Source organism: Vidua macroura, chromosome Z (genome assembly GCF_024509145.1).
Source record: "Vidua macroura isolate BioBank_ID:100142 chromosome Z, ASM2450914v1, whole genome shotgun sequence".
NCBI classification, from domain to species: domain Eukaryota; kingdom Metazoa; phylum Chordata; class Aves; order Passeriformes; family Viduidae; genus Vidua; species Vidua macroura.
The window spans coordinates 71,734,754-71,756,519 of NC_071611.1; the positions used below are offsets into that span (position 1 = coordinate 71,734,754).

Below are 21,766 nucleotides of genomic sequence, written 5' to 3' on the forward strand. Positions count from 1 at the left end.
AGGTGGAAATGGTGTATTCATTGTTATCAATGCTTGGTACTCATGATAAAGATGACATGTCAAGAACATTGCTAGCAATGTCTAGCTCCCAGGACAGCTGCATAGCCATGCGTCAGTCTGGATGTCTTCCTCTCCTCATCCAGCTTTTACATGGCAACGATAAGGACTCTGTGTTGTTAGGAAACTCCCGTGGTAGTAAAGAGGCCCGTGCCAGAGCCAGCGCAGCGCTGCACAACATCATTCACTCCCAGCCCGATGATAAGCGAGGCAGACGGGAAATCCGTGTGCTCCATCTCTTGGAGCAGATCCGTGCTTACTGTGAAACGTGTTGGGAATGGCAGGAGGCACATGAACAAGGCATGGACCAAGACAAAAACCCAAGTAGGTTCTACAAGCCATATAAAAATATTTCAAGGATATATTGAAAAGAGTGAATTTACAGAAAGTACAGCTTTAATCTGACTTCTTGTTGAATGTATGCAAGTTTTCTTATATACATATATGTGTTTGTGTGGTTTCTTCTTTATTTAAATTCAGCTACTGTTGGCAAATAGTATGTGTCACAGATACAATACCCTATTTACAAGCTTTTTATTTAAATCTTGGACTTTGCTGTGCTTTTCAGATAGTGATTCTAGTGGTTTATATTTGTAATTTGTAAAATAATATTGAATATATACTCATTCTGTTTTACATTTTTATGGATAAACAATACCAAATTGCTCTTAATGCAGATGTTTAGGAGATAGCACATTCCATTTGGGAGAGGGGCAGAGAGCACAAATTAAATCTCCATCTATCAAAATGAACTGATATTTATAATGTTATATATGAGAAATGTAAATTAATAGGATTTTTCTCAGGGAACAGTTAGAAAAATAGATTTAACCTTAGAGTTATTTCCTTTGCTTCTCTGACTTGAGGGCATCCCATGAGTGCAGCCTGTAGGCGTCTGTGGGAGGTGTGTGACTGAAATCAGGGTTGTCTTGTGCCTGGTGTAGTTCAGCAGAAGTTGCCTCTGCACAAGCTGTATCAGTACCATTTCTGCATTATCGAGAACCTAGCTCACAAAAGTATGAACTTAAAAACTTCTAGGTTATGAAGTAAAAGGTTTAATTAACCATTCATAGGGATATAGCACCCAAACAAACAGAGTATTATTTATTGCCACCAGAATATTTGACCATATTGATTTGTTTCACAAACATTATTAATTTCTAGGAGTAATAAGGTAATATTTTTTGTACTGCAAGTCGTGCCTCTAACTCAGCACATACATTCAGGATTCTCCCTAATTTGTTTTCAAGCATCAAATATATTTACAGTACACACTTTCTTTAGTAATAGTCTTAACTAATTGTGTGTTCATTGATTACTGGGAAGATACAGACCTGACCAAAACTGTAGCTGCTTTAGACAAAATCATCTGGAAGGTACTAATTATTACCTGTTTCTGGATCAGTGCCTGCTCCAGTGGATCATCAGATTTGTCCTGCAGTGTGTGTTTTGATGAAACTTTCATTTGATGAAGAACACAGACATGCAATGAATGAGCTTGGTAAGATCAGACTTGAGAAACTTGCTAGAAACCATGGCACTCCTTGTGCATGTCACTGCATATATGGCTTTTTTTTACTAACAGTTTAAGCTATTAACAGTAATTCATTTGTGTCAGTTGCTGCCCCCTAAGTGCTGAAAGCAGTTGAAATTAACTACACCATTTCCCAGTGGATAAATTATTATGTCAGTTACTGTTTTTTCTGGCATGAATTGTGAATTTTGGAAGACTAATATTATTGTGGAAATATTTGCAATTTACAAGTATTGGACTTAAAATTGAGACTACTTCCCAGGATGGGTGGTTTTTTGATTGGTGTTTTAGTGGGGTTTTTTCATCCTGCATTTGTTCCTTTTTGACAGCCTGAATTTTTTTAGCCCATGCTCAGTAAATTCCATGCATGCAATTTTAGCAATTCATATGTCTTTCTGAGCATTGCGGTTTTCAGACGTTTGAGGTTTCTTCTGCACATAAAAATTAAATTTGTTCCTTGCTACAAATGTCCTGTACTTACAACATTAGAGTACTGCTATGACTTTTTTTTCTTACCTGAATCTTTTTAAAGGAGGTCTGCAGGCCATTGCTGAACTGCTGCAAGTGGACTGTGAAATGTATGGACTCACAAATGATCACTATAGTGTTACACTAAGGAGGTATGCGGGCATGGCTCTGACAAACCTGACTTTTGGAGATGTGGCTAACAAGGTGAGAGCAGCACTGTAAACTTGCAGTAATTTCAGTTCATAGCTGTTTGAATTACAGCTCTCAACACAGGTGATTAAAACCTCCAGGATAGGATACTGAGTTTAAACTCAAAGCAGGAGTTCCAAATACCTCTCTCATTCCATCCTGTTGCTGATAGAGAGTACCACAAGCAGAATGTTGCATCATACAACTGTGGTATTGGCTCTCAAATCACTTTTGTCACTGAAAGCAAGGATTTTATCTATTGGCCTGCTTTTTTAATGAGAACTAGGTTAGTACAGCACACAGTGATTTTATCGTAACTGATTCTTTCTGAGAATGTTGAATTAAAATTTGTAATTTGGTCGTTTTCTGAAGTTTTCAGTTATTTAACCATACTATTACTGTCTAATGAAATTTTTCCAACTTCTTCAGGCTAGAGCTTGCTTTTAAGTATCTGGAGTATATCTGGCTCAAACTGGGCACTACTTCAATCATTATAAGAGAAAATTTGTTCTAATTTCTGACAAGGACGTTTCTTTTAAACACTAGAAATTTCCAATAGATTTGCCAGCCTGTGGATCTTAAAATAACTCAGTGCTGAAGACCTACCCTTCTGCTCTAGAGGGAAGACATTTCAGCAGTAAATGGAAATAACAGACTTACAAGAACTCGGGATTTGTTCTCTCACTAGGCAGTAGGTAACAACACATTGCTGGCTCACAGGGGTTTTTATCTCGTACAAAGGAAAGAAGGCTTCTAAGGGAGTAAAGGTCCAGATCATGTCCTAGAACTGCTGTAAAAAATACAAAATTTTAGCACAATTTTGCCACTTACGTATTTGAACTCCTAGCTATGCTGAAATTTTTAGTAGTTGTAAAGCAAGTATTTATTGTTGACAACATATTTACTAAGTTTTTATTGAACTTAGATATGATTCACTTAAAATATCAAAACATTGTGCAGAAGCAGCCATCTAACCTGCTGTTTAATACTGCTTTCTTTTTTCTCCTGATTCTTAACAGGCCACATTATGTTCCATGAAGGGCTGCATGAGAGCTCTTGTAGCCCAGCTGAAATCTGAAAGTGAAGACTTACAGCAGGTAATGTTCTTTTGAGATAAAATACTTGTTTTGTTGTCTTGTCTGCCTTAACTTTGATGCAAAATTTTTCTCATACTTACTAATTAGGAAGTACAATCTTCTTGTAAAACATTCTTATCTGTGGTATAATTTCTGGGATTTCTTTTGTGGTTTGTTTTTTTTTAAATCATAATGCATGGGCTGCAAATCTTATTTTATGACCCTGATCTGTTACTGTCTGTTCTAATGGGTCCTGCCATGTAAGGAAAACAGCCTGAAAATAAAGCCTTTAGGAAGTGCTTAGGGTAATCCTCAGAGCTGAGAGAGCAGAACTGTTGGAACTTGTGTAAAATTACTAAATATTAAATTATAATCAACTTTAATTATCAACTTTATGCCTATTGCATACAAAGTGGAACAGTTCTTTAAAAGAAAACCCCCATTTTCCTTGCAGTCTGAGTGAATCATCAGATAAAAGAGCATTTTTAAATAAAATTGACCTTATGTCTTAAAATGCTGTTAACAAAATATTCTTTCCTTAACAGGAGGAGCTCGCTAGTTACAACTGAGGAAAATGTTAGAATTACAAGAGAGATTATCGGATTAAACTCTGTGATATGGTATTAGGACATGTATTGAGTATTCTTGAAAAGAGAGTCAGCCCCATGGGCCCTCTGACCTCCAGGATGTCTCCAGCCACTGGCACCAAGACACCACACACACACAGAGAGCAGGAAGTCTTCCACTCAGGACAAGTTATAAATGGGATTTAGTAAGAATATGGGACTGAGTGTACTCAAAAGGCATGTCCACGCAACTATATCAGCCAGGCAGCTGTTCAGATGTCACTGTGCCTTTCTGTCCCCTGTGCCTTCCTGTGCTGGAATATCACCTCAATCAATCTGTTTTCCTGCATTTGAAACCTTTGGGTCCTGCCATCCCACAATAAGTGTTCAACAGTTACAGAATGCTCTTCCCCTGGATCCCACAGTGTCCCACATCCGCAGTCCAAAATGGGCCGAGAGCTGCTCCCTTTGACTCCTCTTGAGTGTCACAGTTGGGCCATGGGGTGGTGGGTTCCCTGGGAGAGTTCTGGCAAAAGCCTGGACAGGGCACAGTTCCCACCGGGCTTTGGGCTCCTGTGTTGCTCTGGCTGTGTTGAGGTGGGCTCTGAGGAGCTGGTGGCTCCTTGGGAGCAGCCAGGATTGGGTGTTCCAGGACCCTTCCGTGTGCCACTGGCTCCCTGTGCTCCACTGGGGGCGTGAGCAAGGGAGCATTCACCACATAACCTGAGGAGTTTATGCACTTCTGTGACAATGAGAATACCCATAAGCAAAAGTTTTCTATCAAATTCATTTCATAAGGGATACACATGCTTACAGCTGCTCACGAATGGATGGAGTTTAATGTATAATGACTGCCCACTACAGTGACAACCTATCTCAGTCTAACTCCTGCCAAGTACAAAGACATCTTCTGCAGATAACTGTTCTGCTTGTAAAAGGCACAGTGTATTTTAAAAATACTTTAAAGAGCTTTATAAACATAAAAATAATCATACCGTCTGAGAGACAGGCAAGTGATATTGTTCTATTTTCTAAGTGGAAAAACTGAGAAAAATATAAATCTCTCCTCTGAGATGATATAACTCTAGAAAAGACATAAGAATAGAGAAGAAGATCTATCTACAAATGTTCTACTGGTGTGGGAAGCAGGGAACCTGATTTCAAATCTCTGTTTTAAGTACCCACACACAAAAGCCAGTACCTTTGATCAAACTTGATGCTGAAACGTTAGACCAGTCTAGCAGACAATACAACAAAAAACACATGTTAGCAAATTTTAGTTTGGTAACTGAACATGACCACTGTTAATTAACCATAGCAATTGATAATTCCAGGAGGAAAATCTGATAACCTGCTAAAAAAGTACCTATCTTGAAATATGTTACTTTCTCATTTTGCAGGTCATTGCAAGTGTGTTGAGGAACTTGTCCTGGCGAGCAGATGTAAACAGTAAAAAGACTCTAAGAGAAGTTGGAAGTGTGAAAGCATTGATGGAATGTGCTTTAGAAGTTAAGAAGGTATCTTCTATAAGTGATTAAATTGAATTTTTGAGAGATTGCATTTGTTTTACACAAAACACTAATATGACCATTGACCATTTTTGATAACAGCAGTTGCTGAAGCAGTTGATGTGGTTCAGGTAATTTTCCTGCTGTTACAATAGTGTTTTTTTATAACTTAGTCATTTAATAAAAGCTCTTTTCATTTAGGTAGTAGGTATCTATGACTTCTTTGGAGTGTAGATGGGAGTATATTCCATCCCAAAGACTCCTGTCAAATGGTCTTCAAGCCCTTTCTATCATTGTGGCTGCAAACAAGTATTGGGGCACATATTTCTGATACCTCTGGGGCAGGCAGTACCAAATCCATGGCTGAAAGAAGGAGCAAAGTGAACAAAATACATGGGCACTGCTGCCTGCACCCACCTTATCACCCCAGAGAGCAGAATTGGAATGTACGCAACTCCTTGAAGTTAACTTAATGTGTTTCTGAGAGCTTAAGGTCAATAGCTGAAAACTTCTCCTGTCATGTTGCTGTTTTCCTAGGAATCCACCCTAAAAAGCGTTCTGAGTGCCTTATGGAATTTGTCAGCACACTGCACTGGGAACAAAGCTGACATATGTGCTGTTGATGGTGCTCTTGCATTCCTGGTTGGCACACTGACATACCGGAGCCAAACAAACACCTTAGCCATCATAGAAAGTGGAGGAGGAATACTAAGAAATGTTTCTAGCCTAATTGCTACTAATGAGGACCATAGGTAGGTACTCTTCTAACAGTTTTTACTGGTTCTACATGCATATTTAGTAGACAGTTTCTATGACCAAGCCTTAATATGGATGCATGTATTTAGTAATTAAAAACAGTTAATTTGTAGTACATTTGATTAAGTGTTATTTCACTTACGTAACAGGAATATGCAAACAGATTAAGAGCTACTGCTTGCTAATGATGATCTGTACTAAAAGCTATCTATTCATATTTGTAATAGGATTTGGTTAGCGTTCAGATAAAAGCTAGTGGAAATACAAGTTATTTGCAAAGGAGAATTCTTAATAGTCCTTTGTAAGGGCAAAACTCATTTCTAGAATAATAGGTTTATGTTTTGTTTTTTCTCTTATCCTTTTGAAATGCCACTTACAGATGTTTGTTTTCAATTACTCAACACCAGGCAAATCTTGCGGGAGAACAGCTGCTTACAAACCTTGTTACAACACTTGAAGTCACACAGTTTGACAATAGTTAGTAATGCATGTGGGACCCTGTGGAATCTCTCTGCTCGAAATGCAAAGGATCAGGAGGCACTGTGGGACATGGGAGCTGTGAGCATGCTGAAAAACCTGATTCACTCAAAACACAAAATGATAGCCATGGGTAGTGCCGCAGCTCTACGGAACCTCATGGCAAACAGGCCAGCAAAGTACAAAGATGCCAACATTATGTCTCCAGGATCAAGCCTCCCATCCCTCCATGTCAGAAAGCAAAAGGCACTGGAAGCAGAATTAGATGCTCAGCATTTATCAGAGACTTTTGACAACATTGATAACTTAAGTCCAAAAGCATCTCACCGCAATAAGCAGAGACATAAGCAAAATATATACAGTGAGTATGTCCTGGACGCCAGCCGCCACGACGATGGGGTGTGCAGGTCAGAGAGCTTTAATGCTGGCAATATGACTGTGCTCTCACCATATGTAAATACTACAGTATTGCCTGGCTCCTCCAATAGAGGAAACGCAGAAAATTCTCGATCTGAGAAAGACAGGAGTGTTGAAAGGGATCGAACAGTAGGTTTAAATACCTATCATCAAGCTGCAGAGAGTACTGGCAGTTCCTCTAAGAGAATAGGAATGCAGATTTCTACTGCTGCAGCTCAGATTGCCAAAGTTATGGAAGAAGTGACAAGCATGCACATTCCACAGGAAGACAGAAGTTCTGGTTCCACTTCTGAAGTACACTGTTTGACAGAAGACAGAAATGGCCAGAGGAGGTCAGCCTCTGCCCATACTCACTCAAATACATACTTTCCAAAATCCGAGAACTCAAACAGGACATGTCCTGTGCCGTATACAAAAATGGAATACAAAAGAGCTTCAAATGATAGTTTAAATAGTGTCAGCAGTAGTGATGGCTATGGTAAAAGAGGCCAAATGAAACCTTCCATTGAGTCTTACTCCGAAGATGATGAAAGTAAATTCTGTAGTTATGGCCAATATCCAGCTGACTTGGCACACAAGATTCATAGTGCAAATCACATGGATGACAATGATGAAGAACTAGACACTCCTATTAATTATAGTCTTAAATACTCAGATGAGCAGTTAAATTCTGGAAGGCAAAGTCCATCCCAGAATGAAAGATGGGCAAGGCCTAAACATATAATAGATGATGAAATGAAACAAAATGAGCAAAGACAGTCAAGGAACCAAAACGCAGCCTACCCTGTGTATACTGAAAGTGGAGAGGATAAACACATGAAATATCAGACACCTTTTGGACAGCAGGAGTGTGTTTCTTCCTTTAGATCAAGAGGATCCAGTGGCTCAGATCAGAACAGAGTAGGCCCAACTCTTGGAATGAATCAGAAAGTAAACCAGTCCTTGCGCCAAGTTGATGATTATGATGATGATAAGCCAACCAACTATAGTGAACGTTATTCTGAGGAGGAACAACATGAAGAGGAAGACAGACCAACTAATTACAGCATAAAGTACAATGAAGAGGAACATCATGTTGATCAGCCTATTGATTATAGTTTAAAATATTCAACAGAGGTTCCAGCACCTTCTCAGAAGCCATCTTTTACTTTTCCAAAGACTACTTCAGTGCAACTCAATAAAACTGACCATATTCCCCCAAGCAGTGGGAGCACATCAGCCCCATCAGCTGGTTCAAAGAGGCAGAACCAGCTTCACCCAAGCTCTGCACAGAGCAGAAGTGGTCATGCACAGAAGACCGCCTCCTGTAAGACTCCCTCTATTAATCAGGAAACTATACAAACTTACTGCGTGGAAGATACCCCAATATGTTTTTCAAGGTGTAGCTCTTTGTCATCCTTGTCATCAGCTGAAGATGAAATAGGACGTGATCAATCCACACGTGGCACTGATGCCAATAACACATTGCAGATTGCAGAACTGAAGGAGAACAGTGGGGCTCTACCTACAGAAGGTGCAGCAAGTGAAATTACATCAACAGCACAGCACATCAGAACAAAATCCACTAGACTTCAGACTTCTAGCTTGTCTCCTTCTGATTCCTCTAGACATAAAGCTGTTGAATTTTCTTCAGGTGCCAAATCTCCCTCAAAGAGTGGTGCCCAAACTCCTAAAAGCCCACCAGAACATTATGTACAGGAAACACCACTCATGTTCAGCAGATGTACTTCTGTAAGTTCCCTGGATAGTTTTGAAAGCCGTTCAATTGCTAGTTCAGTTCAAAGTGAGCCTTGCAGTGGAATAGTAAGTGGTATTATAAGTCCCAGTGACCTTCCAGACAGCCCTGGACAAACAATGCCTCCAAGCAGAAGTAAAACACCACCGCCTGCTCAAGGAGTTCAAGTAAAAAGAGAGGGACCTAAAGGAAAAGCAACCACTACAGAGAAGAGAGAGCCTGGTCCTAGACAGGCAGCTGTAAATGCAGCTGTTCAAAGAGTACAGGTACTGCCAGATGCTGATACACTATTACATTTTGCCACAGAAAGCACACCAGATGGGTTTTCTTGCTCTTCTAGCCTGAGCGCTCTGAGCCTTGACGAGCCATTTATACAGAAGGATGCGGAGTTAAGAATTATGCCTCCAGTTCATGAAAACGAGCATGGTAACGAAGCAGAACCTGAACAGCCAGAGGATACAAAGGATAACCAAGAGAAGAAACCAGAGAAGCCACCTGAAGCAGAAAAAGACATTCTGGATGATTCTGATGACGATATTGAAATACTGGAAGCGTGTATTATTTCTGCAATGCCAACGAAGTCTTCACGTAAAGCCAAAAAGCCTTCTCAAGCATCTGCTCCAAAAATACCTCCTCCTGTAGCCAGAAAGCCTAGCCAGTTGCCAGTTTACAAACTTTTGCCTTCACAAAGCAGATTGCAATCACAAAAGCACGTGACTTTTACACCAGGAGATGATATGCCACGGGTATATTGTGTTGAGGGTACACCAATAAATTTTTCAACAGCTACATCTCTGAGTGACCTGACAATAGAATCCCCCCCAAGTGAGCTGGCCAATGCAGACAATGTCGGTGTGGGAGCAGAGTCAGGGGAGTTTGAAAAGCGAGACACCATTCCTACAGAAGGCAGAAGTACTGATGATTCTCAGAGAGCAAAAAGCTCAGCTGTGACTCCCCTTGGCCTGGATGACGACAAAACAGAAGAGGGTGACATTTTGGCTGAGTGCATTAACTCAGCTATGCCAAAAGGAAAAAGTCACAAACCTTTCAGAGTGAAGAAGATAATGGATCAAATTCAACAAGCATCTTCATCTCCAAGTAATAAAAACCAACCAGAAGGTGAGAAAAAGAAGCCAACATCACCAGTAAAGCCTGTTTCCCAAAACAATGAATATAGAGCACGTGTGCGAAAAAGCATAGAACCCAAAAGCAATGCTAGTAATGAAAGAGGCTATCCAGAGAATAGAGATGCAAAGAAACAGAATCTTAAAAATAATTCAAGAGAGTTTCATGACAAATTGCCAAATAATGAAGAGCGTGTAAGAGGAAGCTTTGCATTTGATTCCCCTCATCATTATACACCTATTGAGGGAACTCCTTACTGTTTTTCACGGAATGATTCCCTGAGTTCTTTAGATTTTGATGATGATGATGTTGACCTTTCAAGGGAGAAGGCAGAATTAAGAAAAGGAAAAGAAGGAAGGGAAATTGAAAGTAAAGAGTGCTCTAATGCAGAGCAGTCTTCAAATCAGCAACCAAGTAACAGGACACAAGTTTGTCAAAAACACCCAGTGGGCAGAAGCCAGACAAAAACATTCTCTCAGTCAACTAAAGACACTCCAGACAGAGGAGCAGCTACAGATGAGAAAATGCAGAATTTTGCTATTGAAAACACACCTGTTTGTTTTTCTCGCAATTCATCTCTTAGCTCCCTCAGTGATATTGATCAAGAAAACAATAACAGCAAAGAAGGGGAACCTGCAAAATGTTCTGAGGCTCCCGAGCCACAGGTGGAATCCAACAGACCACAGACTTCTGGTTATGCACCTAAATCATTTCATGTTGAAGATACTCCTGTGTGCTTCTCTAGAAACAGCTCTCTGAGTTCTCTTAGCATTGACTCAGAAGATGATCTTCTGCAGGAATGCATTAGTTCTGCTATGCCTAAAAAGAAAAAGCCCTCAAGAATGAAGAGTGATGGTGAAAAAAATAATTCCAGAAACACAGGTGGTATACTAGCTGAAGATTTAACACTGGATTTAAGAGAGATACAAAGGCCAGATTCAGAACATGGTTTTTCACCCGATTCAGAAAACTTTGACTGGAAAGCTATACAAGAAGGTGCAAATTCTATAGTTAGTAGCTTGCATCAAGCTGCAGCTGCTGCATCACTGTCTAGACAAGCTTCATCAGACTCTGACTCTATCCTTTCACTAAAATCTGGTATTTCGCTAGGGTCACCATTTCATCTTACCCCAGACCAAGAAGAAAAACCTTTCACTAGTAATAAAGGTCCAAGAATTATTAAGCCAGGAGAGAAGAGTACACTGGAGTCTAAAAAAGTAGAATCAGAAAGTAGGGGAATCAAAGGAGGGAAGAAAGTGTATAAAAGTATGATCACAGGAAAAGCACGCTCTAATTCAGAAGTTTCAAGTTTGAAGCAACCACAACAGACAAGTGTGCCTTCAATTTCACGTGGTAGAACAATGATCCATATTCCAGGACTTCGAAATAGTTCTTCAAGTACTAGTCCTGTTTCCAAAAAAGGACCCCCACTCAAAAACATGAACTCCAAAAGTCCCAGTGAAGGCCAAAGTTTGACTAGTTCTCCAAGAGGAACCAAATCATCAGTGAAACCTGAGCCAGCTCCTGTGACTAGGCAGCCATCAGGGTTGAACCAGAGTGGATCAAGTAAAGGACCTTCTAGATCAGGATCTAGAGACTCCACTCCTTCTAGACCTCAACAGCAGCCATTAAGTAGGCCTCTGCAATCTCCTGGACGAAATTCCATTTCCCCAGGAAGAAATGGTATCAGTCCTCCCAACAAACTGTCACAGTTGCCAAGAACATCATCTCCTAGCACAGCTTCAACTAAATCCTCAAGTTCAGGCAGAATGTCATACACACCACCAGGAAGGCAGATGAGCCAGCAAAACCTTACAAAGCAAACTGCCTTACCTAAGAGTACCAGTAGCATTCCACGAAGTGAGTCTGCTTCAAAGGGGTTAAACCAAACTCTCAACACCAGTGGATCAAACAAAAAGACTGACCTATCCAGAATGCCATCCACAAAGTCTAGTGGAAGTGAATCTGACAGATCTGAGAGACCTGTTCTCGTTCGTCAGTCAACTTTTATTAAAGAGGCTCCGAGCCCGACTCTGAGACGGAAATTAGAAGAGTCAGCTTCATTTGAATCTCTGTCACCTTCCAGGCCAGATTCTCCCACAAGGTCCCAACTGCAGACCCCAGTTTTAAGTCCTTCTCTTCCTGATATGTCTTTATCCACTCATTCACCTGCCCAGAGTAGTGGTTGGCGAAAATTAGCTCCTAATCAGAGCCCTACCATAGAATATGATGGGAGACCAGCAAAGCGTCATGACATAGCTCGTTCCCATTCTGAGAGTCCGTCTAGGCTGCTGATCAACCGATCAGGAACATGGAAGCGTGAGCACAGTAAGCATTCCTCATCACTTCCTCGTGTAAGTACTTGGCGAAGAACTGGAAGTTCCTCCTCAATCCTGTCAGCTTCTTCAGAATCCAGTGAAAAGGCAAAAAGTGAAGATGAAAAGCAGCATGGAGGTTCTCTCCCTGGACACAAGCAAAGTAAAGAAAGCCAAGCACCAGCAAAAGGTACTTGGAGAAAAATAAAAGAAAATGAAATTCCTCAGATAATGAATGATCCTCAGCATTCTTCTTCGGGTGCCACAAATGGCTCTGATTCCAAAACCCTCATCTATCAGATGGCTCCAGCTGTCTCTAAGACAGAGGATGTGTGGGTGAGGATAGAGGATTGCCCAATTAACAACCCTCGATCTGGAAGGTCCCCAACTGGAAATACTCCCCCTGTTATTGACAGTATTTCAGAGAAAGGGGGTGTGAATGGTAGAGATCCTAAAGAGATTCAAGAAAAGCAAACCCCAGGGAATGGAGGTGTTCCTGTTCGTACCGTTGGCTTAGAAAACCGTCTGAACTCTTTCTTTCAGATAGACAGTCCAGACAAGAAAGGCACTGAAACAAAGCCTCTGCAGAATAATGCCGTTCCTGCACCAGAAATTAACGAAAGTACTGTTAGTGAGCGTACTCCATTCAGTTCCAGTAGCTCAAGCAAGCACAGCTCCCCCATTGGTGCTGTGGCAGCAAGGGTGACTCCTTTCAACTACAACCCGAGCCGCAGGAAGAGCAGCGTGGACAATAGTTCTGCTCGGCCCTCACAGATACCAACCCCGGTGAATAACAGCACCAAGAAACGTGACACCAAGTCTGAAAACACTGACTCCAGTGGAACACAAAGCCCTAAACGTCACTCTGGCTCTTACCTGGTAACTTCTGTTTAAGTGCAACAAAAAAAAAAAAAAAAAAAAGTAAAACTGATGTATTATATACAGCAGCTACTTAGAAACTTTGTTTCAAATGAAACAAAAAAAATGGGGATTGATTTTTTTGTTGTTGTTGTTGTTGTTTGTTTTTGTTTTGTTTGTTGTAAATAGCTTTGATTCTTGTTAGATGGTCCTTGTTCTGGAAGCCATATTTGATAGTATACTTTGTCTCCACTGGTGATATTTTGCAGGAATACCTGATTGACAGTTTGGAATAAAATTGCTAAAGCAAGTGTATTTGTACAGTATGTTTAACATGTATTCCCATGTTTAACATGCATCTCATCCCCTTATCCTTTGAATATTGCTTGTAATTGAAATCATGGAATAGCACAATAGAAATGATGCAGTCATATTGCTTTATCAATAATTTCTAGAAGACAGACCAACTAAACTACATCAGGGAAGAATCGGTATTATTTATGCAAAAAAATATACTCATGTTTAGTATTTGTGAGTTCATCTAACACAATAATTAATCATGTGGCTGTGAAATTCACAGTAATATGGTTTCCGCTGAACAAGCCTTCCTAGCCTGCTTTTCTGCATGAATGGAACTGATGGTTCATTTTATGAAGTAATGATTAACATTTCTGTGGTCACATAATGTGCATAGATAGTTATGGTGTAACAATTTACACTTTGTGCTCTGAAAAAGAAAAAAAAAACAACAAAAAAACAACTGTGTAACTGTAAAACCTTGAACAAAATTATTTTACCTGAATTAGATTTTATCTTAAAGTAGGTAGAATTTTTTTGCTATGCTGTAACTTGTTGTATATTCTGGTATTTGAGGTGAGATGGCTGCTCTTTTATTAATGAGACGTGGGTGATGTCTCAATAGAGACTAAAATGAACATTTCAGAATAAATTATTACTATATGTAAGTTGTGTGTGTTACTTCTGCATTACATAAAAATACAGGATTTTACTTTGAGATGTCACCATATAATGTGGTTGTATGCACTTAAGGCCTGACTTGGAATAATTCTGCACCTCCAATATCTGTTCTTCCTTATCACTGGCAAATGGCTGTTGTAAGATACTTTTAACATTTGCAGGATCAGGCCCTAGGTCTTCTGTAATATATTTGTAATTGAAACAGTTTCACACATCTCAGGTGCATAACAAGGCTAAAGGCAGGGTATTTCCAGTAGCCACGCAGTATAATTGTTCTCATGACTGCAAGCGTGAAACAATATTGTATCTATACAAATAATATTTGTAAAACAAAACATTTTTTGATTGGGGATATAATGTAGAATGTGTAATAGTGACTATAAGATGAAATTTTGCTTCTATTTGCGCTCTGTGGGGGTTTTTTTGATTTATTTATTTTTTAAAAATTATGAAAGGAAAAATATCGCAAGAATCCCATGGCAGCAAGAAATTTGTTACCATAGTAGAAAAAGAATTTTATGCAAAACATGACATTTGCTGCCTCGAGCCTTTTTAATTCAAATATAGATTGTACTAGAACAATGCTGAAAAAAAAACAGATTTGTGCTTTAAAAATATAAATATAGTCTGAATTTAGATGAGGATTACTTCAAAGTAGTAACATGAGAGAACAGAACATTAACCATTCTGTGCATGTTTAAACAAACTATGAAATGAAATGGTATATCAGTTTTGCTGTATCTCAACTGGGTTGTTCTAAAGGTAGCTTTCTAAATAACTGATATGTCAGAATGCCCTCATTTCAGGAAGCCCTGAAATAGAGCAATTTACCTTTATGGTAGCTTTAACACAGTTGCAGAGTGTATCACTTTTGTGGCTTTTGTACTTCTGATACTGAAATGAATCAATTGAATTCATTATAAATCATGCACTGATTTAGGAACACAATCAAGGCACAACAGAAGCAGACAGAAGTCAATTTATACAAAAGCCAGTACCAAAAAGACCTGTTTGGCAGAGGTGATATCTTACTTGCTCTTTTGTTCTTTGCTTCCTGTCAGATTTTCTTAGAGACGTGCCATGTTCCTGTTAAGAAGCAGCACTCCTCGTGTTAGCATTTGTAATATTTTGCATACAGTATCTTCATTAAATTTCTAATATGAATGAATATTTAGTGTCCTTTTAAAGGTGAGATAGAAACAGATTATGTCATCTGTCTAAAGTCAGGACTTCCTGCTGGTGTAGAATATGGAACTCCATCCTTGAGTTTTAAATGAAAGACCACTTTTGTTGTAAATGTGTTCATTTTTTTAAATCCTTATTTTTTGCTGGGCTTTTAACAACTAATACAAAAAATACACGACATAATCCAGAATAGTTGTTTAACACCAGCATTACATATTTGTCCTGTCAATTAAAGAATTAAAGGTAAACTCAGTCTCAGAAAATAAATCCTGGTTTCAGTTCTGTTACTGAAAAATGACTGAAATCAGTTTTTTCATCAGAAGATAACATGAAACTATAAGTAATTGTATGCGTATCAAACACCAGAATGTCTTTGAAAATTATAGCGGCTTCTTGATATAGACTTGGGGATACTTCATGATCATTATAATTGGAAAGTTTCTCTTAGTATCCACTGAAGTAAACTTATATTTGTAGCAAAGACAAGCTAGAGAAACTTTCCAACTATAAGGGTAGTGATACACTAAAATATGCTTCCCATGGGAGTTGTTAAATTTCCATTATAGAAGTTTTAAGAAGAGGTTATGAAACATCTCATAGGGATGGACTGTAGTATATTTCATATTGCCTGTGTGCAGAGATGAGTGATCTTTTGAAATCTCTTCCAGATCTACATTTCTCTGATTCTTTATCTAAAAACTTAGTATCCACTAAGAGCCTTTCAGAATATTTAAAGACATCCATGATGTTTGATTTATGATGGGGATATAAAGTTATATTCTTTAAGCTTAACTAAAAAACAGATCCCAGAAATATAAAATCAAAGATACAAAAAATGGTTGCAATAAGTATATTTGGTCTTGGATTTTGTTAATGATGTCAGAGTCATGATAGTCAGATTTGATTTATGCTGCTAAAGATAACCTCTCGTTCCTTGGTTTTATTTGTATGAAGTTGCCACAGCAGGTAAGAGGACATTATTTATGTCAAGGCAAAACAAAGAATAGCAAGGAGCTAAGGAAACCAAGACTCAATTTACTGTTCTTCTGGGATGCACTGCCTTTCTTTCTACCAATTTTGGTAGAATTTTTTGTGACTTATGCTCAGACCTTTATTTGTCCTTGAATTAGCTTATCATATCTTGTGCATACCAAACTTATACTTAAAAATCAGTTTATACTGAAAGATAACTCATAAAGCTCATTTCAGACTATCTTCTAGCTTTGTCTTCTTGATGTGAAAAGCAGAGATCTGACCTTCCCACAGTTTGTAGTTCACTTTTTAAAATGTGCTTCCATTTTAGTTTCTTGCAGTGTGCCACAGTTAAGGTTACTGCTCAATTTCTGTGTAAGCTCTTCTGACTAAATATTGCAGTCTTTAAAGGGGAATTAATCTATTTCTATTTTTCATGTGCAGTTCTCTATTGAGAGTATTTTCTCCCGAAAGATTAAAGATAATACTCACAGCTTTGTCAAATATGATAGCTTAAAAATTGGAAGCCTTGCCATAATTTCCTGATGAGACTGGAATATTGTTTCAAGCAGGATTTGGCTGCAGAATACAAGTATAGTTTCTGCTATAAATGTCAGTAAGCTGCAGTATTCTTCAACATAGACAAATACCTTTGATGGCTTTGGGAAGTTGGCTGCACTGTCTTTGGTAAAGGAGGAGGGAGATAAAAGGGACAGTTGCAGAGAGAGTCAGGTTGTCCTAGGGATTTACTTTTTTCTTCAGTAAATTACATAAGCTGTACCAGAGAGAGAACAGCTTATGCAGAAATTCATGAGGCATTATTTTGAAGTATACCAGTAGAGCACAAAACTGCATAATCTTTGCCTGATAATCTGAAAACTGAATTATTTTATGTCTACTTTGGAGTACTTCATAGCTGTCCATCCCCTTGATCCCCTTAATAGAAGTTGATATTACCAAGAAAGATAACTCTGTTAGCTTCCTCTTTCTTCTTAAAGATAACGATCCATACTATTTCTAGAACTGAAAAAATAGCATGTGCTGTTCAAAGAAGTTTTCTTCTCCATTCCATGCTTCTGGCTATGAATCCTGGCTCTTACATGACCTTTCAGTGGACTCTTACCTGCTCCTCTGATGGGGTTAGTAGGATGTGTGCTGCTTGGATATGCTGAATTTGGTCAGTGCACAGTTGGACAAGTGCCACCTGAGCCAGCAAAAAAGTAAATAAAACAGCTAGGGCTGGTTGAAAGAGGTTGGAATAGTTTACTTTATAGGAGGTCATTGGATTGAGCCATTACAGCCAATGTTAAGCCTATGTGCCAAGTTTCAGACTTTCACCCATTTTAACACAGCAAAAGCAAATTGAAGTTGTTTTGTTTTGTTTTGTTTTGTTTTTTGGTTTGGGGGGTTTTATTTTGGTTTTGGTTTTTTACTGCATTTTTGTCTAATCGCTTCTAGTGCTTTGCATTTAAATACCTTATATTTGGGTATGTCCTTAATCCTGGTAATTCTGACAACTAACTTCAGAAGTATTACATCAGTATATGGATGTGGAAAAGATACATTTCTTCAAAAATACCCCCCCAAAAAAAGTCTACCATATGTAAACTTCTGGGAGACAGTTTTTAGATTTACAATATTAAATTCAATGCAGTAAGTCCTTCCAGTGAAGAGATTTATTGCAACTATTGCTTTCCTAGAAGAGGCTTGAAGAGGGAGGTTAATATCTCCCATTCTTAAAGAGGTCAGTATTGTAGGGATAATCTGGAAAATGTTTAGGTGGACTCTTTGTACAAAGAAGTTGTACAGTTGCTACAGTTACTAGATGCCTCCCAAATGTCTTTCCCATCTAGTTTTCATGAAATAGTACGAAAAGCCATAAGAGCATCACTAAAAATCATGTGTAGACTTCCACCTAAATATAACTTCCTACATCTACTGTAATGCCTTGCAAAGTTGGATCCACCTGTGCGACAGCTTTTTCTTGATAAGGTGTGTGATTTGGATGAAGCTGTGAATCAGAAGTGAAGTGTCAGTTAACGTAAAGCATGACTTTCTCCACATTTAAAACTCTGAGGACCTTTTGATACCAAATTACCCAAGTGTATTCACTCTCTGGTTCCACAGCCATCTCCTTTGCACTTTGACATTTAACCAGAAGAGATGTCCACTTTTAATTTCATTTCAGATCACATGTAGAAATAAGATTCCTGCATCATAGTTTCCTATATGCAGAATAACAGTTTGTATCTGTAAATGTGTTTATAGAGAATGTTACGTAGCTAAGGTTGAGTTTTTAGTCAGAATGGTAAGTTAACTGCTTACGTATTGTGTTTGGTTACATATTGGAAGTGCAAGGGAATTTGGTGTGGTGCTTTAAGAGTTCACAACATAATTAATGCAGGTGTCAATTAACTTGTGATGCCGAGATGAATTTTCTGCTGTGAACTTTCAGTTTACCAGATGTGCTGTTTACTTACTCTAAGATTGGGGAATGCCTCCCTAGTAGTTTTGCAAATTTAGGAAATTTCCACACAATTACAGGCTTATGTATTAGTGAATCTCTGCCACTTCAAGATTTAAAGAAATTATTCGAATTTTGCTGTTTGTGAAAACATCCTTTGCTTGAGTGGCTGTAGAATTGCAATTAGCGTATCAAGAAGATGTAGAGGGAGCTAGTTCACTCAGTAAAATGCACTTCTGTCTAGAGCTCAAGCCATACATACAAACAGTGTATCTAATGCCATCCTTTCTGGTGGGATCTAACATGAAAAAGCTTGTGCTGGTTCTCTGCAAGTAAACTGTCATCTTGTGAGATCAGATGAATTTGCCCACCTGTAAGTGTTGTTTCTCTTGAACAAACTCGGCCCACAATTATCTTTCCTTCAATTTTGTTGTTTGCTTCTGCCTGAGATGCATTACTGTTTATATCCTAACTCTGTAATGAATTCTTTCTTCAATTATTCTAATGTATTTTGTTTCACAGTATACTTATTCTGAATTTAGTCTTGCTATGCATAATTTATTTATTACTTGCAGTGTTACATAAAATTTCCTCCTGATTGCACCTTGTCAGAGTGGAATTGTTTTCTTGGCTATTACTGAAAGTTAGGTGTCTGTCTACTGTATTAGAAATACAATTTCATTTAAGAAGGAATTTGTTGTTAAGACACTTCAGTAATTCAGTATATCAGAACAAATGCTCAAAAAAAACCTCATGCATTTTCATTTTAGTGATACTCACATTTCAGATAAGTAAGTGGAAAAAAGAAGCTCAAAAACCTGGTTCACCTGTAGAATTCTCTGTTCTCTTTCATGTTTCACCTTAGAAGGAGCTGCACAAAACAAAATCTAGTTCTGACACTATACAATTCCATAATCCCTCTATTACTTACAAAAGTTTCACAAGGCTTATTTCATTATTACTCATAAGCATAGCAGAGACTATTAATTACTAAAATCTTTCTTTCCTGTAATGAATTAATTCTTTAGTCCCTGATTAAACTGTTAAGGGACCCAAGTTGATTAATTCCCAACACACATACACACATATATATTTATATTTACATACATATTTTACACTCCCCTATTCACTTTAGACTTTGACAAAAGTATTTAAATTTTAAAAAGGGCATTGTTGCTGATTACTAAGATCCCTTGTTTTCTAATAGTTGTACCACTTTTTCATATTGAGTTCTAATTTTCAAGTTGTTCTAGAAAAAAATGCACTTAAGTCTTGGTTTATATACAGAAAAGTAAATTGCCTTGCTAGAAATATAAATGGTTTATTAAAAATAATAATTTTTAAAGCATTATAATTATCACCTGCAATTCAAAATCAGTAGGGATCACAAAAACAAGGAGACTTTGAGTGACTATTATATTAAATATAAATGAAAGTAGGCTAAGTCTAATTCTGCCCTTTTTTCTCTAACAGTCCTCTGTACAAAAAGCACACTGGTAGCAAGGAAGGGCTTGTGCATCTTACCTGACTATTGTTAAGGTCTGAGGTGACATAATCCAAAAGACTTTTAGCTCTAAACACTGTACAAGTCAGGCTGGTTGTTTCAAGGCTCCTTGTCAGCAGCTCTTACACAGATTGAAATATTTAAGCCTCGAGTGGCTTTAGAACATCCCACACTCCTTAAATAAGCTATTGACATTTATAGTCCTCTGCCATTGAGATGAACGGAAGCGGTGCTTCTGCTGATTCATAAGGAATGCTGTGTTGGTGTTCTCTGTATGGGCATGAGATAGTGCTCCTTCTGATAACACTTATGTAGCAGACAGGATTCTTAATCATTAAAACTGAAAGGTAGTCTATGGATTTAAAAATCACAGAATCACAGAATGGCTTGAGTAGAGAGGGACCTTAGAAATCATCCAGTTCTGGGTGGAAACTGCCATGGGTAGGGACACCCCTTGCTTTGGGAAAATGGAGCATACAGTCTTGTAAAAGTGCAATTAGTGCTTAATTCTGCGTATTGAAGTCTCATGATAAGTAAATACCAGCAAAATGAAACAAAATGAAAGACAGCATCATTCTCTCTCTGTGCTGTTGAAAACTCACTGTTGGACAGACCTGCCTGTTACTTCCAACTTGAGTCATAATTCATGAAGCATTTTTCACAAAGTTTTGTGTTTTTTTTTCCCAGCCCTTATAGTTCACTTTAAAATATCCTCCTGGAATTCTCATTTCCAAAAACTGTGAAGCAAATCCTTCCCATGTTGCCCCTTTCCCTTCAGTGTCCATTGAACAAATCAAGATTTCCCTCTACATCCCTGTTCTATGTTTCATCTGCAGTCCACTACAGAGCTGCTCCACCAATCCAGGTGAAAATCTGCCCTCTCCTGAATAACTTCACTGGTCCTATTATTATATAGGTATTTTTTAGCATGTTTAAACTCTGGAGTGTAGCCTCAAGTAAGAAGAAACTGAAAATGGATACCAGGTCTGAATAAGAAGGTGTATATGACACTTCCAGTAAAACCCTGTGTCACATACAAACTGTGTCACCTCAAATCATCTCCATTTTCTTGGGCTCCCACTTCCGGTTAGGGCATTTGCATTTACCCCAGGTGAATTGCAGCAATCTATCACAACCACTTTGAATTGCTATTTCATATTTGTAGAGGGCTCTTGTTGCTGGGTTGTTTTGTTTGGGAAGGGTTTTCTTTGAGGCTTAAGGGGTGGTTGTTGTGGGGTTTTTTTGTTGTTGTTTGTTTGTTTGTTTTTGTTGGGGAGTTTTTTGTTTGTTTGTTTGTTTTGTGGGTTTTTGGGGGGGGGGTGTTATTTTTCTTCCCCAAATACCATTAATAGTAAAAATAGAGTCTCAGTCAGGACATCTGACTTGCTGGTTACATTGTATACAGAGACAGAATTCTCGGCTTTAGGGTTTTATAGTGTAATTTTCAGTCCCTGCCCCTTCCCTAGCACTCCAGTGGCCACAGACACAGGAATAACCTCAGCAAGTTCTACACAGCTTTCCAAGACCAGTATCCCTGCTACTACTCTCCAAAGGCATTATCTGTGGTCTTGATGTTTTGCTG

General features: G+C 38.5%; 1 protein-coding gene and 1 long non-coding RNA gene across 2 annotated transcripts in view; one reads left to right on the forward strand and one right to left on the reverse strand.

The window, feature by feature from the left end:
- The window catches only part of APC (APC regulator of WNT signaling pathway), a 93,780-nt gene extending 74,497 nt beyond the window's left edge, over window positions 1-19,283 (forward strand). Inside the window, exons 10-16 of the mRNA XM_054002501.1 lie at window positions 3-381; window positions 1,463-1,558; window positions 2,124-2,263; window positions 3,268-3,345; window positions 5,291-5,407; window positions 5,936-6,150; window positions 6,562-19,283. Coding sequence (XP_053858476.1) covers window positions 3-381; window positions 1,463-1,558; window positions 2,124-2,263; window positions 3,268-3,345; window positions 5,291-5,407; window positions 5,936-6,150; window positions 6,562-13,117 — 7,581 coding nt within the window. The 3' untranslated portion in view covers window positions 13,118-19,283. The remainder of the gene's footprint in view (window positions 1-2; window positions 382-1,462; window positions 1,559-2,123; window positions 2,264-3,267; window positions 3,346-5,290; window positions 5,408-5,935; window positions 6,151-6,561) is intronic.
- LOC128821442 (uncharacterized) lies at window positions 2,915-20,288 on the reverse strand. The gene is made up of 4 exons (XR_008441119.1): window positions 20,205-20,288; window positions 19,461-19,551; window positions 15,067-15,145; window positions 2,915-3,038 (listed from the first exon to the last, which is right to left on the reverse strand). It is a non-coding gene; the product is annotated as an uncharacterized LOC128821442 (long non-coding RNA).
- Window positions 20,289-21,766: the final 1,478 nt, after the last annotated feature.